This window comes from Numenius arquata, chromosome 19 (genome assembly GCF_964106895.1).
Source record: "Numenius arquata chromosome 19, bNumArq3.hap1.1, whole genome shotgun sequence".
In the NCBI taxonomy this organism is placed as follows: domain Eukaryota; kingdom Metazoa; phylum Chordata; class Aves; order Charadriiformes; family Scolopacidae; genus Numenius; species Numenius arquata.
The window spans coordinates 10,620,250-10,642,231 of NC_133594.1; the positions used below are offsets into that span (position 1 = coordinate 10,620,250).

General features: G+C 44.7%; 2 protein-coding genes across 2 annotated transcripts in view; both read left to right on the forward strand.

The window, feature by feature from the left end:
- RABGAP1 (RAB GTPase activating protein 1) overlaps nt 1–21,982 on the forward strand; it is a 62,823-nt gene that overhangs the window by 22,456 nt on the left and 18,385 nt on the right. The gene's annotated exons all lie outside the window — the stretch shown is intronic.
- GPR21 (G protein-coupled receptor 21) lies at nt 7,506–8,552 on the forward strand. The gene has a single exon (XM_074161274.1). It carries the CDS (start codon nt 7,506–7,508, stop codon nt 8,550–8,552), a length of 1,047 nt encoding a protein of 348 aa, XP_074017375.1.

The following is a 21,982-nucleotide window of genomic DNA, read 5'->3' on the forward strand; positions in this document are numbered from 1 at the left end:
CCCCCCCAGTATCTTAATGAATGGAAATACAGAGACTTCCGAGTGCGTACCCTCTTGCTTAAAGATTCATGAGTGTGTCTGAATGTGTAGTATTAACTAGTGAGTGTAATTCAGCCCGCCCTGCATCAAAAATCCAACATGCAGTGTTAGTTGTGGCATTAACTCTAATTAGTGTGCTTTCTTTTTAACAGTCCTACTTCTGTTTCCTTCAGATGAGTTCTGAGTTCGTTTGTCAAGAATTAGTATTCTATTAATTGCTTTCATAATTGACAGTCAGGGAGCTCATTTCCTTTGCTTGTTTGGATTTCCTGAATGAAAGCTGGATTTTGCTGTATTGTCTTACATTTATGCTAAAAATCCAACACTAGTTGAAATTGCAGCCTTTTTTTGATAGAAAAACCAGAATGCTTTGGACATTTTTGCAGTAGACAGCAGTTTTTTAACTTCTCATCTTGAATGCTGACCTCAGTAACATAGGAAAAGAAAGAAAGAATCGTATATACAGACACCACTCAGTGTTTCTCAAAGTTCTAGAGTAACAAATGGGTCACAAAATGAAATGTCTCTTCCTTAATCAGAAAACTGATGTGTTAATTTGGATTTGACCATTATCTCTATAGATTATTTTACTGTTTTCATCAAACATACAGGACTAGAAGAACTGTATTAGAAATCATTAATGGTGCAACTTTAGTACAATTATAACAAATTAGCTATTCGCCAGTTAAAAAAGCAAAACAACTGAATCAGCCTTTGTATATCTATGATCTGATGGCACAGATTCTCAAGGAGCAATTAAAGACCTTATTCTGAGGGCAAGAGGGTTCTGAAATTAAACTTGGCCTCTGCTGGAATCATGCAGGAAGGATCCTACGTGATTTGAATGCATCATATTAGATCAGCTAAAAATGTTCTGCCATAAGTACTTTCACACACTTATTGAATTTAGAAGAAACTTGATCTGAATTCCTTAATACTGGTACATGCGTTGTAGAGCTATAACTTGGATTTTATGGTGAATAAATCATACAAACAATGTGGAGGTTGAGTGCTCGGGCAAGGAGTACATCACAGTTACTCCTGTTGTGTTATTTTAATTGCCTCGTGGGTAGCTGACAGCATCGCTTGACTCTCTCTGTTTCAGTGTTTTGGTATCAGAATGGGAAAGATGATCTCTGTGTGGCACAGTTGGTGACATGTACTGCTACTATCTTTGTGAGCTAGAAAGGAATAGTGTAACATTTCATTTTAAAATCTGTGAAACCTTTCTGCTCATTTACATTTGGCAGAGACAAAGGAAATAACCTGGATCTAATGTGTTGGAAGCATCTCTGGAGTCCAAGTGAAAGGGAGCGTAGGCAGCTCCAGCGCTGTGTTCTGCAGCAAAAGGACTGGCTATACCTGCTGTGGTCATTCAGCAAAGAAACTAATTAAGGAATTAAACAGTAATAGAAAATGAGTACTGAATAACCGTTTTCAGGCTCTGCTGTAATCGTATGAGGTCTGTAGTATATTACCAGCATGCTCTAATAACCAGCTCAAGCGGATGGAAATGAAGTCTCCTGTAATCTGGAAGTGCCATATTAGACCATTCTTGAGGCTGTTTGCATTATTGTGACTTAAATGTAAATTGCATGAAAATAGGCCATGGCTGTTTGTGTAGAATGGACAAAGATGGGCGCTTTGAGAGCATGAGCATCTGCCTGGTTCCAGGTGGAGCTGTGACTCCTTCAATCTGCAGGCAGTGGAAGGAGGGTAAGATTTCAAAAAAGGTTATCAGTGGTTGTGTGGAAGTGCTAACGATGCAAACAGCCAAAGAACACAGAATTGTTTGGGAGGCTGATGGGAACGTGAATTCGAAACGCAGGAAGATAACGTTTGCAGACCCGTCGTATGTAGTATATGGTAACTGTATAATAATGCCGGATTGCACTTTGGCTTTCATTTTTTCATAGATGATAATTTTGGAGTTGTAATGTGACTAATTCTTACTGCTCTGAAAATAGCAGCTCGGTTACAGTCAATATGCAGCAATGCACAGAAGTAAATGTGTCTGGGGGAAAAAATAATTGTTAATTATGTGACTGCAAGGGTCCCGTATAATATATTGCATTACCATCCTCATAATGCTGTGCCGTGTTTTCCATGTCACTAATACAAATTCTTCTCTGGCAGTCATGCAATTACTTGCATTACCGTGCATTGAGAATGGTTTATCTGAGAGTATCTGCTGTGGCGTAGCGCAGAAGCACGAGGAGTTGATGGAAAACCTTTGCTCTTCAGCGCAAGTAGGAGATGCAGTTAAGCCCGTTTGAGCGCTCCTAATCCGGTGCCCCTTCTCTCTGCGTGCTGACCTCTATTCCTGTAGCTGCACTTGATTTCTGACAGGCTTTTCATGACCCCATGCGGCAGCACAGTCCCAAATTAATAAGGATCTGTGTTGACAGCTGCTTCAAAAGCTCCTGGCCTCTTTCAGGGATTTTTTTCTTTCCCCTTGTGCAGGGTGTTGGATGCAGGAGCCCCAGTGTTTCCCCTGGTGTTTGCTTTCTCTGCAGTTCTGGGCCCTGGTGCTCGGCAAATCCGTGGGTTTTTGCTTTCTTTTGCAAATTAGTTCTGCAAGGATAGTTCCTTCTTTACTGCTGATGTGTGGCTGCTGAATGATTGAAAAGGAAATGTCTTCTGTTGTGTTCTACCACTGAAGGCTGTGTCTGGCTCTCTTCTTGACTTGAGTATGAAAAATGGCATTGAAACCGTGCCTCAAGGTGCACACGTCGCGTTCTAGTCATCGTGACGGTATTTATTAATTATTTGCTCCTTATTTCTTTGATAAACGTTAGCTGGGTTTTTGTACCCTGTGCTTTTGTTACTGCGGTAGTGTCTGAGGTTCACCATTGTGGTGCTTCCACAAATGACTTCTGAGAATTTGCACACCATCTGTGTGCAATAATAAAGCTTTTAGCAACTCCAGATTGCAGTGCTCGTGGTGGGGAGCGTGGATGAAAGCCAGCCCAGTGAATTAAGGTCATGTCCCTACTGGGGACAGAAAGCAAACTCTAGGTAAAGCGATCTAGACAATCCCTTCGAGAGGCATCTGCTCCTGGTAGGACTTTGGCAATCATGGACACGGCTGTTAATCTTCAGGCTTCCAGCCACTGAAAGGTTGGAGGAGGGACATGGGCACTCGCTCCAGGCATTAATGGGCACCTGCAGGAAAAATACTTCATGTTTTTGACAGTCATAGGTGGATGGAAAGTATTGTTGAGTAGAAAACTTGTAAAGCGAGCCACACAGGTTTAAAAAAAAAAAACAAACCAGCAAAAAACCCATCGTGACACAAAGCAAAATAGACAATAGTCACTTCTCAGACAAGGTTTTTAAAAATGATCAATAGAACTACTGAATCTCTCAGATCAATGGCCATCTCTCTGTGGAGAAGTACTTCATAATACCAAGAATCTGACATTTACAATATTGAGGAGAAAATAAAAGCTTTTGCATATAGGTCTGTGTGGGAGGAAATGATGTTGAAAGGAAAAAACCATGAACTGTTGTACCAGATAAATACACTATATTAAGAAAGTTACGACGTGAGAGGGACATCTTGTGGCACAAATAAAAAAAAAAATTTAAAAGTCCAGTGGCAGGAGGAGTATCCTGGGATGTTACCCCGGGGTCACCATTTCTGGTGGAAATTGTAGGCCTGGTAAGAGTTTCATTTGTTGTGGTTTTTCGTATAACAGGACTCTTGCTTCCCACTTTTTCATCTTCCCACTTTTTCGTCTCCATGAGCAGAGACTTACAGTTCACAGAAGTTCTACCAAATGTACTCCTCAGTCTTGGTGCAAATGATACTAGTTTCTAATGAATAAATAGATCAAAATGTCAGTACTGTTATTTGACTGAACGTGTTGCTTCATCAGTGGCATAGAATCATAGAACGGTCTAGGTTGGAAGGGACCTTTAAGATCATCGAGTCCAGCCGTTAACCCAGCTCTGCTAAGTCCATCGAGTGTAAGAGTACTTTAGCTGTGAGCAGCTGACATTTATTTTCCACCTGTATCACAATCAGATTTCCATATCTTCATATAAATTAAGAAGAATACATATAATTTTCAGGAGTACAAAGGGCCACGATTGTGTATGAACAACTGAAACGAAAGCTAACGTAGATCTGGGCATCACGGCGTGAGAATTAGGACGTGGTCCTGCTGTCAGTGTACCTGAACCTCTAGGTCCCTTGTTTGATGAGTTTTGATCATGTGGTGATAAAAGTTTAATTATCTTTTACAAGCAGTAGTTTTCCCAAGAGTTCTCGTTGTAACTTGGAATGATTTCTTGAATACCTTTTAATAGTCCTAGATGAGGTCCTATCGTGTCACTGTTCGGGGTGGGAGAAGTCCCTACAACACGGAAGTATTCTCAGACTCTTGCAGAGCTCAGCCCCCAGAGCCACATGTTGTGATGTCCTGTAGAAGTGGCTCTGCTGGGGCAGAGCTGGGACAGCAGGTAGGGGTATCGCCAGCCCAGTTACCTCCCAGTTGCAATTTACACCCTTTGTTGGCCACCTCGGTGCGGCTTCTGGTGCAGGGGGGCTTGAGAGAATGAGCTCGAGAGATGGCTGGTTTGGGCTGGGGTGTGTTGAGCAGGAGTAACTTGGCATGAACGTGGAATGGAGTCATTCCTCTCGGCTTTGGGGAAACAATAGAAAGTCAGTTAAAGGACAAACCAGCTCTCTCTCCTACAGAAACACCTGTCGGCTGGACGGGAGTTAAACTTGGACTTGGCATAAAAATCTAAACGTTGAGGAGGTTTTGGTGGTGTGTCTTTTGTTTTGAAACTTCAGCAACCAGACGTTGTTTTGGTCAGTCTCACCATTCCCAATACTATCTTGTTTTTATATATCTGAGATATATTTAAAGTTCAATGTACGTTGTTTCCTTAAGGATGTTTATGATGTGTCTATTCATGCCTGAGGATCCAGAAACACCATTGGAATCAATTGGTATGTAAATCATTCTCTGCTTTGGGAAGACAGGAGATCATTTCTCCAGCAGTAATTCAATCATAGCTTGGTTTTTGTATAATTACAATGCCCTTGCCTAAATTTAATTCAAACTTTATGTTTCCTAGCTACAGTTCTTCAATTGCCATGAGTAGAAACGCCATAAATTATAACACAAATGAAGGACACAATAGTAAAGGGATCTTTTGGGGGGTAAAGATAGGGCGGAAAAAACAAGTTTTTGTTTACAGGCTTTTGCACAAGACTAACTAAAAATCTGCCAAGTCATGCTGTTGTCTAGCACAGAATTTTGACAAATACGAGTGTATCATAAAATGTTGGGTTTTTTTCCTGCTTCCGGGTCAGCTAAAATCCCGAGCACTGCAGTGTGACTGCTCTGAGGTCTGTCCCTTTGCCTGCAATTCATTTTCCAGTGGTTATCCCTAATGGAAAATGTATCCCTCTCTCTATCACAGAGTAACAGACCCTGGGTTTGGTGGTTTCGGATGAATTCAGTGTGTGGGCTTACGCTCAGGGCACCAGTGGCACCTTTCTTCTTTGACAAAAGGACTGTAGTTGTTGAAGACACTCTCTCCAGCCTCTTACTGGTTTGATCAGCTCAAAGACCAATTCCCGTAGCACTGGGCTGGTCCTAAGTGGTGGCAGTGGAGCAGTTTGGTGTCCGGGTCGGAGAATGAGCTTCCATGTGCCTCGTGAAGGTGTTTTCCAGCATCTCAAGTGAGTAAAACGCTCTTGACAAACAGCGTGGTACGAGTGTCCTGTGATGGCATCTCCGCCTTGTACGCGTCCAAGAGGTTTTTCTGGTTTAATATGCATGGTGGTATTAGCCTATGGTGGGAATACAAGCTCAAGTGCTGGGTTGTGGGTCTCCTGCGTGTTTGCTCTCTGGGATGGCATTGGGTTTTCTAGTTTGTCTGCTTTGGCGTAGGTCGTTTTGGAGGCTGTCAGGGATAGCGATGCCTCTGGGGTTTGCGTATCTCTGTGCAGGAGGCGCTCACCTACCTGGGGCAACACCTGGACCACTGGTGGGACACTGTTCTCGGCTTTGCCCTAGGTTTTGGGTGTCTCCTAAGCAACACCAACTACACCGAGGAAAGACACGCTTATTCCGGTGTTTACCCAAAAGGGCTTGGATTGAAAAGCCTTAAATTCCGATTAAACGTTTGAATTCCCGTCCTCGTGTGGACGGCTGTCATGCATGGCGCGGAGAGGAGGCGCAGGGGTGTGCGGTGGGTGTCTGTCTGTCTGTCTGTCCGTCCGTCCGTCAGAGCAGGGCGTGGGTGTGTGTCTGTCCGCGGGACCGGGCTGTGCGGGGGCAGGGGCTCCCGGGGACCCGCCGCCGTCCCCGGAGGCTGCGGGGTCGCGCCGGGTGAGGCACCTACCGCCATCGGCCGCCCGTCACATCGGCCCTTTTCGGAGCGGAAAACCCCCGTTTCGGAGGCTGCTGCCGCCGCTGCCGGGTTCCCCTTTCCCCACCCCCGGCGGGCCGGGGGGCTGCGGCCCCGCTCCCCGCCGGTCCCCGCCGGCGCCGCGCCCTCCTCCGCGCTCCTGCCCGCCTCCCTCCCCTTCCTCCCCGCCGTCCCCTCCCCCCGGCTCCGCATCGCCGCGGCCGGAGCACACGGTGCCGCCGCTCGGGCGAGGATGCTCCGGGGCTTTTGTTCCCCTGCGGCAGGTAGGGGCCGGGGCAGGGCTGCGGGCGGGCGGGGGCGGCGGGCGGGGGCGGCGGGGGCCGGAGCGGCGCGGTCCGGGAGAGGCGGCGAACAAAAGCGTCGTGCAAAATGGAGCCAGGAGAGAAGGGCTGGACCCCCACCCCCCCCCACCCCACCCCATCCTCCCCGCATCCCTCCGGCCGGATGGGTGGGTGGGTGGGTGGATGGATGGATGGATGGATGGCCGGCGGCGGGAATTGGGAGGCGGCTGCTCGGCCCCCGGAGCCCGGCCGCGCTGCCCTCCGGCCGCTGCCCGGCGTGGGGAAGGGCCCGGGGGGAGCCCGGCGGCGGGGAAGCGCCGTAGCAGGGCGTGGGGAAGGAGGGGTGGTGATGGAGGTGGCAGGGAGCGCGGGGGGAGAGGCGGTTCGGTGAAACACTTTCCCCTTCTCTTCCGTCAGCCTTTGGGAGGACTCTCGTCCTGACTCGGTGAAGGTTCCTTCTCCCTCTTCCCCCAAGCCCTCGTCCCTCCTCGGCGAGGCAGAGCCCACCCAGGAGGGCTTTAAAATCAGCCCTCTCCCGTGTGCGTGTGTGAAGTTGCTGACATGACTGCTGCTGGGTCCCGGCGCACCGGGAGCGGCGGGGAGCCGGATTTAAAGGGGAATTGTGCTGCAGACAATGCACAGCAGCAGCATCTGGAGCAGCCCTGGGGACTGGAGCTCCGGTTTTGACATTGCTGCACACACAGAGCACCAGCCGCAATGACAGCAGCTGCTTGGAGTGGCTGCAGGCAGCAGGCAGGAGCATGAAGTAAAGAGATCACTGCAGTGCTCAAGATGAACTCCTCTTTGGTTGGCAACCAGAGTGGCCGGCCCTTCTGCCTCCTGGCCATTAGCTATTTGGAGACCATCAATTTTTGCCTCCTGGAAGTGGTTATTATCGTGTTCCTCATGGTGCTGATTATTTCAGGCAACATTATTGTGATATTTGTCTTTCACTGTGCACCTCTGCTGAACCACCACACCACCAGCTACTTCATCCAGACCATGGCGTATGCTGACCTCCTGGTGGGCGTGAGCTGTCTGGTGCCTTCTTTGTCCCTGCTGCACTACCCTATTGTTTTGAGCGAGTCCTTGGTTTGCCAAATCTTTGGTTATGTGGTATCGGTGCTGAAGAGCGTCTCCATGGCCTCTTTGGCGTGCATTAGCATTGACAGATACATTGCCATCACGAAGCCGCTGACCTACAACACGCTGGTTACCCCATGGAGGCTTCGCATCTGCATACTGATCATTTGGCTCTACTCCTGCCTGGTCTTCTTACCCTCCTTTCACTGGGGAAAGCCTGGATATCACGGGGATGTGTTTCAGTGGTGCGCCAATTCCTGGAACACCGATCCCTATTTTACCCTCTTCATTGTGGTGATGCTCTACGCCCCGGCCGCTTTCATCGTCTGCTTCACTTACTTCAACATCTTCCGCATCTGCCAGCAGCACACCAAGGAGATCAACGAGAGGCGAGTGCGCTTCAGCTCCCAGGATGGGGAGGCTGGGGAGGCACAGCCCTGCCCGGACAAGCGCTACGCCATGGTTCTTTTCCGCATCACCAGTGTCTTCTACATCCTCTGGTTGCCCTACATAATCTACTTTCTGCTGGAGAGCTCCAATGTCTATAGTAATCGCGTTGCGTCCTTCTTGACCACTTGGCTTGCCATTAGCAACAGTTTCTGCAACTGTGTCATTTACAGTCTCTCCAACAGTGTCTTTCAGAAGGGGCTTAAGCGTCTCTCGGGGGCTATTTGTGCCTCCTGCGCTAGACAGAGGGTAGCTAAGGACTCCTCTACCTCTAGGAGCAAAAGATCTTCCAATGGATGTCACGTCTAAGACGCCTATCAGCTGGACTGGGAAGTGCAGGGACAACTCTGTAAATTGCAAAATAAGTTAAATATGATTTTAAGATGTCCAGATTTGCAAAAAGGTTTCTGAGAAATGCTGCTGACACAGAAGAATCAGGAGCACATATCATTGTGATTTCACTTTAAAAAATGATTTCTGTGGAGGAGGCTGTGGAGTTTCACCTCCATATTCGTTTTTAAGAATAAAGCTGTATCTTGACACTTACCTCTCCAGCTGGTGTGACTGAATGGAGTGGGTGTCTGAGAGCTTCGGCAAAATGTAGTCTTTCTTACAGCTTTACTAGGTTCTTTCGAGATTCGTGCTTCACATGTAAATGATAGATCTGAAGTGGAAATGTCACAGTATATGGTATATTACAGGGATTTTTTTAATATATGCCAAAGTATATTGACACAATGTTCCAGCATCATAACAGAAGGGGCCAAAAAATTTGTTTTTCAGTGCTACCTAGACAGGACTTCTAGAACAGTAGCGATCAATGTGAACACTTCAGTGTGAACTTGAGGTCTTATTGAGCCGTGAGTGCAGCGGTGTGATGTGAACAGCCGTACCCCTGGGAGGACTGATCCGGCTCCCGTGCCCCGTTGCTCTGGTAGGATGCATGTGTGCGATCCGAGTACGGCATCTGCATTTTCCTGTTTGTTGTGAAGGAAGAAGAAAAACTTGGATCAGACCAAATTTAGCAGTTAAATAAAATGTGTTTTGATAAGCTCAGAGAAAAATACATGTCGCTTTATGATACCGGAGTTGTGGCAGCCACTCGAGGATGATGCCAACATGTGAAAATTATTCTCAAAACAGTGGAGAAATGCCACGGTTTTGTATGTGGAAATTTTCTCAAGAACAACTTTAAAAATAACATGTTCCCCCCCCCCCCCCCCTTTTTTTTTAATCTAAATTCTTCTGATATTTTACATACTAGAACTTAAGGGGAAAGGAAAGGAAAGAAAACAATTGTCTTCTAAACAGCTAAGGGAACTATGTTGTAAATTTAACTGTAGTATTTGAGTTATTCATAAGTGTGCAGAGCTAAATGAGAGACATTTTTCTTTAGCTTTCCTGGGATTAAAGATGGTTCGAATATAGCAGGAGCTAAATCCTGTTGGCAAAGGCATATCTAACTGGAGTCAGTGGCTGAGAAACAAAATCTCATTGACCACAGCTTTTTCAGGCCAGCTCAGTTGCAATATTTTTGAGTACTGCAGTGCTGTTAAGGAGGCAGTGTGACCCTCCCTTTGAGTGGTTTCCCTAAAGAATATCCGTGTCTCTTTGCTGATGCCATATTGGAAAATGAAAGTGAACCAAGTATTCCTGTAATAACGGATTACAGTCTGCGTCGTCTTATCTCATGGGGGTCTCTCCCCCCCTCCAGCTCTGGTCTGAGAGTGGGTTACCCACGGGACCTTCCTTGTGCGTCCAGCGGGTGCGCTGGCTGCCGGGAGCTGCTGGAGTTCTCAGCCCGTGTGTAGGGTTGGAGTGTACTTAGTTGTAGTGGGAATGAAAAAATAATAGGGAAAAGTAATTTGATCTTTTTAGGCTTGGGGTAATTCTCTTGGCCAAAGGGAAGACTCTGTGTTTTTGTTAAAAGGCTTCAGGTCTGCTGTTGTTATAGATCAAGATCATCCTCATTTTAGTACTCTGCCCTGTCCCTCCCCTGGGTGCACACGCGCCCTCCGCTGCTCTGCCGTGAGCCCCAGCCTCTCGTCTTCCCTGCTTTGCCCTGGAGAATAACAGTTTGTGTCTCTGTCCTGTCACACGCCACGATTGCTGCAGGCCGTCCTGCTCGCTGCCCATCCACCTCTACTCCAGGACCATCCTGGGAGGAAACAGGGAGGAAGAGGGAGCAGCAGGATGAAGCCCTCCTGGCACGTACCTGTCAGCGCTCCTTGCTGACGGCCACCAGTCCCCTTACGGGTGTGCGCGTACCCCTTCTGGGGAGGACGGGGCAGGACCCTGCTATTGCTGCCTGGTTTGGGTTTGAGAGCCCTGTTCCAAAGCGCGTTGAAGTCATACCCTGGTCTGCTCTCAACGTATGTCATCCATAGTCCAAACCTCTCAAGATGAACTTCCTCCGAAGTTCACCTGAAATTTTAAGAACAAAGGTTGTCTCAACCCTGCTGCCTTCACGGTGACATTTCTTCTTGTCTTTTGTAATTAGACGGTGTCTGGAGCCGGGGCTCTCGCTGGGGTCCTTGCGCCACCGCGACAGCGGAGATGTGCTCTGCGGAGCTCTTGCCGTCTGAATTTTGGGTAGAGACACAGACAGCCGGGGGGGAGCGGAGTGTAAGGGTGTAGTGAGTCATTTATAAATGGTATAATAAGCTGACAGCACATCAGCCGGCTAATTGTTCTCAAGCGTTTTGTAGGTATTATGGGGAAGGTGGGCTTTGGGGAACAATTTAAGGGCTTTAGTCACTAATATCAAAGCGTGTGTGTGTGGTATTTTTGGAACAGCCTCTCAGGTAAACTCCCAATAGCTTTTCTCCGACTCCTCACCTTATCTAACATTTCCAAGTCTTTGATGTGATGCAATCTATCATTGAAATAGTATTTGATTAAATTTAGTAGAAGAAAATTATGTGCTAGGGCCTAAAACCCTAAAAATGGCAGTTTCAGGCTTAAGTGGAAGCTGGAGAATAAAGATCACTGTTTTTTTTTTCATGACATGACTAGAAGGTTTAAATAGGAGCCTGGTATGTTAGTTTTTGAGAATATGTGAAATTTTAAAAAGTGGTAAGGGGTCTAAGCCATGGCATAGAGATTGGACTTGAGATGGAGCAGTTGCTACTTCAGCTCTAGGCCTGGAATTGTACCGAAAGCGCAGTGGCTGCTGCAGATGCAGATGCAGATGTGCGCTTGCAGCTCCTGGTGCTGGGCGGCTGAGGTTCCGTTATACCCTTCCCAACAGCCAGGCCCTTGTTCAGTTGCCTTACTCGTCTCAAAGTCTTCATCAGCTCCGGTGATTTCTGAGAGAGGTGCAAATCAGACCCTGGAAGTCTCCCGGAGATGAGGACAGAGAGGAGCTGCAGTGATTGATGTGTTCAAGTTTCATCCAGTGTTTTTACAGACACTTTTAAATATTGCCTCAGCAGCTTAGTTTTAGCGTCAAATATTTCTATTTTTGTCTGTGTTAACTTATTTATTTTTTTAAAATCTAAATTACTTCTTTTTTCCTCTAAGTTAATTTAATGTTGATCTAGGTTTGTATGTGATTAGATGTTTTAACTATTCAGAACATCTGAGTCTGTTGTCTTCAGTGAAATTGCACAGGGGTGAATCTCGGTCCCTGTGCCAACTGTGGAAGAAATCATTTTGAAAAATATTACCTTGTTTTCTCAGCACTCCATGTAACAGCCTTTGTCATACAGTTAACATGAGGCACCAGTAGTCCCTTTGGTCACAATCTCTGCTAGGAATTGTTAGGAGCAAACTTTCCAGCTGGATCACTTTCATGGTTGTACATACGAAACTAATCCTTTTCTTGGCTATATTTGTGTCCGAGTGTGCCTGGTGCGTCAGAAATGGCTCTCAGATGAATGCCACGCCAAGTACAGTACAGAAACCAAATTACATCTTCATAAAAATTGTGGGTTGCGATATGATTAAAGGGACTAATTTTGAAGTTCCATCTCAGACTTATAAATTATTTTTTTTTTATTAGGGTTATCTGCTTCACTTTCAAATTAAGCTGCTGGAAGGTTCTATTTGCAGGATGCAATTCAGTGACTTTTTTAGTACTGTGGAAAGGATTTCTCTTTGCACAACTTCTCAGAAGGTGATAGTTTGCTTCATCTAGAACTCTTGGTTATTTTTTTTTTGAGTTTACTGGAAGTTTAGGTCGTGACTATATTGTCCTTTTTCAAATAGGTTGGTGGAAAAATACTGTGAAATACTGTGAAATACTATTTCTTCACAATCTCCAATCCAGCGACAGTATTTTTTAATTCAACGGGTATCTTTTGTGTGAAGCAAAAGTTTAGCTGTTCAGTTTTTTTGATTAAACGTTACTAGTTTCTCCAGTCTTTCTTTGCTATTAGGGGTTTTGTACTTGTTTTTAAGGTCCTTATCACTCAGAAATTTGTCTCCACTGGTTGGAATTCTGGCAGGGCTCAGGGTCAGGGTGCCAAGGGGCAATCAGGAATATTTGTCACAAATCTTTGAGAAGAAGGTGGTGCGAAGTAGTGAGGCGCAGGGGATGTGGAGCAGCAGGAGGTTGTGAAGAGTCTTCCTTCCAGCAGAGACATGAATGAGTTTCCACACTCGAGTCTCACGTTGCCTCTCGGTGGCATCGTCCCTTTCCTGCGCATAAAGAGGTTTTAGTTGTCAGAAGTTGGAAATTTCAGCAATTTGTCTGTTCTGAAAAAGACACTGGTAAGGCATATATGTGATATGAGATGGAAACATTCAGTACACAAAGTTAATAAGCAGATTTTTCAATATTTATTGTGCTATTACCAAGCGCTGTGATGACGACAGATGTACTGAGCCTTCATGAGCCAGGAAGTCTGAGACGTTCCAGCCTCATCTCACCCCACGTCAGGGCTTGAAGTTGACAGAACTTCTCCGAATTCAGGTCGGTGCTTTAAAAAAACATATTTCTTAGGAACTAATATCTGGGCATAGGAGTCTGCCTTTAGACATTATAAACAAAAGGCCCATTTAAATTTTTTCCAGTTACTTGATTCATCTATTGCAGGTAGTTTTAATTTGATAAGAGGAGGTGGAGGCTTTGGAGGCATTGCTCGCTGCTGGGTCCCTTACGCTTTGTAATAGTCTGGGTTTGGAACTGGCCCTGGGCCATCAGGCTGCACATCAACAGCCTCTTCGCTGGGATGGAGGGAGAATTCCCCATCGTGAAAACAACCCGTTTTGCACTAGAAAAGAAGGGTTCTGAATTCTAGAGGCCGACCATGTCTTAAAGCTTCTCAGTTGTTATTTCCCTTCTTGCCTGTGCATTGCAGAGGTACCGCTCTGAAAGACATTTTCAGCAGATAAGCGAAGGCAGACAGTTTAATACTAAAATTACGTGTGTAAAATATTTTTGGAAGAGGAGAGCACTTCAGAATTAAAATTCAGTATGCGTAGAACCAGATGCAGTTGTATTTGGAGAAGGAAACTGAAAGTTGTGGCCAGTGGAGACAAAGAGAGGAAACCCTCTGGGCAGCTGTGCCTGCGCTGATGGTGGGATGGAAATCGCGGTTCTGTCACAACAATGGAGTATTTCATTTGGGTAATATTCTTTGCAGGACATTTTTTTAAAAGATGGGAGTTTAACCTTCTTGCTTTTGCTTTGCTGCACTCCAAAGGCAGCTTTTCAGGTTTTTTTCTGTGACACAAGGTTTCCTGGGCAGGTGAAATGTTCTCCTTAGGCAGGCGGCTTGGCTGGGGCTTGCACGCAGCACCGACTTCCGTCCCATTTCTGGTTTCATTCCCGTTGCAGAGTTTAAAACAAGCCGCCGCAGTTAGTGGTGGTTGCCCATGGAAGTGTTGGCGGATCTCACCCGTATCATATTTGCATCTCTCGAGCTTTAGCACTTAACTTTCGTTAAGGTTTTCGTTATGTTCCTGTATCCTGATCCAGGACGGTTGTTTACAGCCTCTGTGGCAGTGTGTCCAGGCAAAGCTAATTCTCTAGCTAGGGAATCTGTGGTTACTTTAATCGAGAACCAGAAGTTAAAATCGTGGTTGGTTTGTCCTGAAGGTGCTGGGGAGTGTGGTGGTCGCTGGGCGGATCGGAGCGTGGGAGGGTAAGGCACGGGGGGACGGTTACCTGCACGCACCCAGGGTGATAGCCTGCCTTTATTTGCCGAGAAGTTTTTAGAAATGCTGAGGGATGCACGTTGCATTGGGTTATATTTAGAATTTGAAGTGAGCAGCGGGTGCGTGCGCGGGGGAGAGCTGCACCCGGGCAGCCCTGGGTGGCCGGCCAGAGGGACGCGGGTCCCAGCTTCTTCTCCAGAACTTCTTTCTTGTTATGGATTTGTAAGATGAGGATAGCAATTTTGTAATTCAAACCTTTGGCTTCTCTCTGATGGTCATTTACTGGAGAGCCTTTCATTAAAAAGTTAAATAAATTCAAGTACCTCCTTGTAAAGATGAACTCCAGTCTTGCTGTGCACACGCCAGTCATTCCGGAATGTGACAGAGGTCACGTGAGACACGCAATCAGATGCTTAATCAACCAAGTCATTACTTCTATGATAAATTGAAAAAAGTTCTTGTGGGATTTCAACTGTAAATGAATCCTTGAAAATCAATAATTAGATTAGTAAAGGATGACGTTTTGATGTGCTGGCAGGAATATAGAGGGATTTGTCAGGGGAAGCAAAAACCAGACTTTGCACTAAAGTGGCTTAGGTGTATTTATAGTGCTCGTGATTTTTTGTGTGTGTGTGTGTGAAATCTTTGGACTATTTTAATATAACGTAAGGCTTTGAGCTTTAGCTAACTCGAGTTGCTCGTTTTATGAAGTTACATTAGTACCACACTGTGAAGTATTTTTAAATATTAGCATTACTGAGTATTAAAAGTATTTCATAAAAGCATTTTTTAAAAACATTTTCTGTAGATACTGTCAAAAGAATTGATGTTTCGTGTACAAAGAAATAAACCCCCGAGGGCTGTAAGGTACCTGTGTGTTTCTGATCACCTCGGTTTTTGAGGGGTTAGGTATTCCTTGAGGTTAAATTGTTGTCATTAAAACCTACTAAAAGTAATGGTGCCGTTAATCCTTCCAGAGGAGAGGGAGCAGCGTTACCCCCAGCCACGCTTTTCAGCTGTCTGAAAGGATTTGCAATCGCATTTGTTGTCTTCACAGACTTATGTCTTCAGAAATGCTGTACGGCACGGTGTTTTGCAAGTTCCGACGCTGATAAGTTTGTCTCCAGATGTAACCTTTGAAAATCGAGTTTCTGTTGTAATTCTGGCATGTGAACACTAGATTCAATTTTGTATTCCTCTAATGAATGCAACGGGATGGAAATGAGTTTGCAATTGCTAATGATGAGCTTTTTTACTGTTCTTAATACTCGTGGGTATGTATTTTTCTTCAGGGATTTCAAAATTGTATTAGTACCTTTTTTAATTGTTTTTTTTTTTTTTTTTTTTCCACATGCTGTTTACAATTAAAGCGCAAGCATGGGAGGCTACGCCTGCATGTGCTTTGGGGTTGCTTTGCTGAAGGAAATGCAGTGAAGCGACCTGGCTGTAAAGGATGCTCGCTGTTCCCTGTCTCCCACCCGTGTCCCTGTGCCTCCGCAGTAACCGGGGCAGCAGGAGCCACTGGTGGGATCGTTTCCGTGCGTTCTGTGGAGATTTGACATTTGTCAGAGGGTCGCTACGAGGAGTTCTGGGTGGGAGAGAGTCCAGCTCCTTGCACGAGTAGTGTTACAACTGGTAGTTTTTTCCCGTGTCAGTGAAAAGGCCAAGAATAGACAAAAGTCACAGGTAAGAATGTGAATGTGTGTGGTTTTAAGAACTTTGGGCACCTTTTCCTGCTGGAAATTGTTTCGTATCAAGAGAATAGAAAGAGGTGTGAGTGTGAACCCCCTGCTATGAAGAACTACCGGGAAAATACTCCAGCAGAGCGGCTCGGCAAAGCAGAGGGGTGAATTGGAGCCGGTCCCAGCCCCACGACTCTGAGATGTGGGATTTGGTTCTGCCGCGGCGGGGGGGTCGGGGTGTCCGGCTCCATCCTCCTCCTCGCTGCCGGGGTTTGCTCCGCTCTGCGCGGGACGGGGGATGCTGAAGATGGGGTTTGACATCCCAGGCAGCTGAGGGAGAGCTGTTGGTGTGGCTCCGGAATTACCTATTTTGTGCCAACTCAGAATTGTTGTTAAAATACAGGGGAGGAGGGTACTTCTGCCCCAGCGTTTTAATAGACATTTCTGTAGCTGATTTTTCAACTAACACTAATAATAAGAAAAACTACAGTTGAGCCAAAAATGACAAATGTTGCTGATTTAAAATAATACTTGCATATTTTTAAATATTAAATGGAACTAGATAAATCGGAAGCATGTAAATATCTGATTCTAAATCTTTGCATAATTATTTCCAAGAGGTAATTTTGCTATGAGTTATTAAAACTCAAAGAAATGTATTATTCCCTTTGAGCTGATCTGTACCCAGCTGTGTCGTACATCTCTTGGCTTGTTTCTTTTTTGCTGTAGATGTACATAATATATATATGTGTACTGTGCGACTGTACAGTTACTGCCATGTTAATGTAGTTGTTTTAAAATGCACATATATGTGTATTTTACATATATATGTATGTGTATATATGTATTTAAACCGAGCAATTATCACAGCAGTAATTATACAGTCACACAGTTTAGGGCTTTGTAAAATATGTAATTTTCAGAATGTCAATGTGGTTCTTAGCAGATTTTCTAAACACTTTTCTGAATCTGTTGTCGGCACTTCCCATCCTAAGAGAAACTGCACATTTTTCAGTGATTGTTCCACTGGTTACATTTTTGTCTGCCATTTGTTCTGGATTGATGTAATCTTGATACTACTAAAATTTCAAGGGCTGTTGACGCATTTCACATAGCCTAGGATTGCCTGTTCTCCAAATATATGGATCATGCATCGACAGTACTAAGTAGCCTTACTGTTTTGCCTAAAAGCCTAGCTAATTTATTTAATATTCTCTCTTTAAAGAGAGGTCTCTGGAAGGGGTAGCATATTTTAGGATGCTCCTTCTCTTTAAAGGGAAACTCGGAATTGAATAGCAGTACTTGTTGATCAGTGATATTATTGTAGCCAAAGGATGCATGGGTGGTTTAATAGGAAGTTTTTGCTTCAAGTTTCTTGATGAAATGTAGTGTTCTACAGAGCTGTGTGAAGAGTGTAGTTTTTTATTCTGAAATGCACTTGTACACTTTATTTGAAAGGTCTGAATGGATCATAAATACATTTAAGAAATAAATGATACGTCACATGTTTTCACGTCCTGTCTCAGATGGCTTTTCTGTATCTGTATCTCTGCTGATAAAGGTGTGTTCGCTTGGGAGTGGGTGGGTTTTTTTTCCTCTTATCTTGGTTGCTCTGAATAGTCTGGCTTGTTCGTAACTGCCCAGAGCAGGAAAACCTTCCAGCACGCGTTTTGTGTTTATGCTTCATCCATACATGATGTAGGGCACTGTAGGCAAACTCCTCTCTCTGATTTTCCTGTGGGAAACTTGAGCCCTAAAAGGAAACGAACACAGCGAAAGGGCTGGATATCGCAAGGGATTCACTTTTATTTTTAGAATTGCACTATATTGCCATATTTGGACTGAAAGTATGCTGTATCAATGCACTATTGTATCAAATTGCAGCTGTCTAACCCTTCCGAATTTGTCTGAATTATTCAGGTTTTTTTCCACAAATACTATTTATTTGTGGAAGTTCTTGGTAAGTGCCAACTCCAGGTGACACGTTTTGTGGGCAGCATTTTTTGTGAGACGCTAACAAGTACATTGCTTTGAAAGTGGGTTTTGTGGTATTTCCTTAAGGTCTAAGCAGCAGGTGTGACGCTTCGTCCCGAGACCTCCTCGCAGGGGGCTGGTGGAAGGCAAACGCAGGAAACGCACTCTGTGTAAAAGTGGGTCTAAATATTGCTTATTAAAAGTACTCTTGGGAATGCCATCCACCTGCAAAACAGACCTGGAGACATGGTATCCTACTAATATTGAAAATAGCTATTAAAAGACCTTTTAATGTTTTAGGATGTACTTAAAATACACACATCTGCCCATCGTGTAATATTCTGAAAGTTTCAGAGAGTTTTGGCTTTATCTGCCTGTTGGAACTGCTGAAAGCTGCCAGCTGGTGGCTTGTTGCTCTCTTGACTGGCTGGTCCATGCCTTGCTTAGAGATGCCCACAACGTGCCACGGACTGATCCGATGCTGGGCAGAGCGGGTGGAATTCCACCGATGGATTGAGTCTCCGGACCCTTCTCACAGGAACCTCTGCCCGTGTGACAAAATCCTGGCAGAGTCAGTGGGACCTTCCGAAGAAATAACCGCAGTGTGCGAATCGATCCTGTTGTGGCCAGAGTGAGAACGAAGCAGAGTTTGGGGTTTGTGGTGGATGTGTTGGGTTCCTCACCCCAGTGAGCAAACTTCCAGAGTTTGGATCATTCTGGGGGTGGGGCAGAAGGGAATCTAAAGTTTGGACCTCATCATTTTTCCATTTGCATGTTGTTTTTGAAGTCAGTCTGTGTGTTGGTAAAGCCTTTATCTTTTATGTCTCCATGCTCCAGTAGCCTGGTGCGACAGGAGTTGATCTTTGGGTGGCAAACCATTTCCAGCCGGCTACTTCCTCTGCTTCTCTGGAGATTTCTTATTTCAGTCTTTTTTCATCACAGATCTTGTTCCTTCAGCAATTCTTTGCTACTTTTTCTTCATCCTCTTGGGTTTATAGGGGATTAGGAGGAATAAACCTGAGCTGCTGAAAACCGTGAGTAGATCAGCCCCATGTAGGGGTATTGGAACTCCAGCTCTTCCGTGTCTGTTAATTGTGGCTTAAGCTATGGAAAAGGCTTCTAAAGTAACACAGTCTCTCTGAAGATGTTGGTCGAGGTTGTAACTGCATGATATGGTTTGCAGATCCTGGGATGGTCTGTGGAAGTTCACGAAAACACAAGGAAAATGTCTTTTAAGTGTGTCCATTTTAGCAGGTGGGAACCAATGTGCTTTTATAGACAGGCCGATAAAATGGATGAGCTTTTATCTGCTGGACTGTGTCCTGGCTTCCATAATTACTCACGTAGTTTCTTTTTAAATCAACTGGAGAGGAAGGTTTCAGTATTGCTCCTCTAATATTTTAAAGTGCATAAAAGGGGGAGGAAGGGTATTATGTTCTTAGTCTGAGCGTCTACATTTTCCTGCTTTCCTCTGGAGCAGTGAACTGTTGTGAGAATTTTAATCTTCACTACGCTTGCCGCAGTTCTCATGGCTGTTTTCCATTCTGTTTTCTTTATTACTTTCTTTTTCTTCCTGTCATTCTTAGCTTTCTATTTTTCAATCCCAGTTTGTGAAGGGTGTGTGTTCAGAAGGGTTTCCTTCAGTTCCCAGTCCCCTGAAAGCATGAGAAATTGCCCATTGAGCCAATTCTCACAGCAAGGTATAAAAATAGGAGTAAAGAAAAGGTTACACAATGCTTGGATTGCAGCAGTTTGTACTAATGGGGAGATTTCAAAGCCATGGTTTGGAAAACATTTTTTAAACCTTATCATTTCCGTTAATTTTTCTCTCCCCAAGCCGTGTTTCAGCTGCAGGAACTAGCGTTACAGATTACTTGAAGAATTGTACTGAAACATAGGAGTCAAGTGCTGAGCAAGTCACGCAAAGCCAGAGACCGCTAATTAGTGCTCTTGAGCCATAATGAGTTATTTGTTTGAGAAGCCTGTCCTAAGAGTTTCCAACCAGGTGCTTTGGTCTCTGCTACTAAATCAGTGGATTAAAAGGCAAGTGGGTGTAAGATGCTTTTGCCGGTGCGGCAGAGCACAGGTGACGCTCAGGAAATCCACTTGTTTGGTGCCACAAATTGCCGTTAGCAGCGCCCGGTCCCCGTGCCTTGCAGAGCCCAGTACTTGGCTGTGGTGCAGCCTTCCAAGCTTTTAAGAAACTGAAAGCTATCACTAAGGCTGTATTCACCTGCTTTAAAGTTTTCGGAATTGTTTCTGAGCATTGTCTGTCTCTACTTGCAAAACCAGCGGAAGGGAACAGCCGTTACCCCGCTTGTCTTTGTTGACTGAAAAGACTTATAGTTACATGAAATTTATTTAGCATTCGGTTTTGTTTCTGATTTCCTTGTGATGAGACAGACCTCTTTGGCATGTTCGTTATTATCAAATTGAAATGCTGAACAGTACTTTTGATATAATTTCCAAAACAATCCAATAACTTGATTCTAACAGCGGAGTAATGCTTTCCTAATGAAATGTCTGTATTAAGCCAGAGAGAAGATTATTAACCTTGGATTAAAATCAGAAGAGAAAATCAACCACAGTGTGGTGATTTTATTCTTGTTTGTAAAATCGTTTCGTGGAGAAAAAGATGAACTAAAAGCTGTATTTAATGATCTTCACAGTGATTACATCGTGTACTTTTTTACTATCTATTGTACTGCTTTTTTCCATTAGTCTAACAGAAAGATGGGTTATTTGGATACAGTAAAACTTTTGTTTCTGCTCTATTTCAGCAATTTGGGTAATAGCAATGGTCATAGCAATCAGGTAGATAACAGCTGGGTCATGACTGCTTCAAAGGGTACAAGACATTATGGTGAAACACATCCATACAAAATCTGAAATCTGATTCATCAGAAATCACAAAATATGGCATAAAATTATAGAAGTTGTTCTGAAATTATAGAGGTCAATTCAGATTTTTTAATTCAATATGGTGAGCACGGTTTCCAATTCAAAAGATGCACTGAAATTGCCTATCGTATGCTGAGCAAATGAAGTGTTTTAAAGACAGCTTGAATTGAGTGATTTCTGTTGTACGCTCATCATGGAATGGCTTGGGTTGGACGAGACTTCTGGAGGTCATCTCCTCCATCTGCTCACAGCAGGTCTCACCAGGTGAGGTTGCTCACAGCCCTCTTGAGTTGAGTCTTGAATATCTGAGGGGATGGAGACTTCCCAGCCTCCTTCAGCAGCCCTTTGCCATCCACATGGAAGAAGCTGCTTAATCTTCCAATTTGCATAAATGTTCCTTGTAAAGTAAAGGTTTGGGGAATGGTGTTGAATCGTTTGACAGCTGTTTTCTGTGTGCCCGGTTAGTAATTTTTCCCTTAGTGTCACTGCTGTGTGTTTTTTAAATATATATCTCTCGTTGTTGTTTTCTGTATTAGAGGATGTATGATGCGTATGAACTATTTCCATTGACTTCCTAAATAAGCAAATTAGTTTATTTGCTGATGGGGGAGGGTAGATTTTTTTTCTGTTTTCAAAGGATGCTTTTCTGTGCAGTGCTATGAGCTCTGGCTTAAATGACTGCACTAGAAATAGTTTCGAACTGGAGTGAGTGAGATGGATCCGAACATCTCCCTCGGTCGCGTGTCTGATGCTGGCAGAGACCCGGGACGGCCTCAGTGTGGGAATGGCACCTCCTTATTTTCCCATTTGGAACATGAAGCTGTTGTAGAGGGGAAATTAGGTTAAGCTGGACACTGTTCACAAGTGCTTATGGTTTCTGATGATGTGCCTGACACAAACCTCTTCCTTCCATGTCCTGGAAACCTTTTTCTCAAGATATTTCTCCAAGGTAGGACTAGGATTCCTTCTAAGCCGTCCCCAGCAACACTGACAGTTCCTGATAGGGTGGGCTATTTGAGGCCAGTACGGGCAACTAATTTCATGGAGATTGTTCGGTGTTTAAATCACTCAGACGAAAGT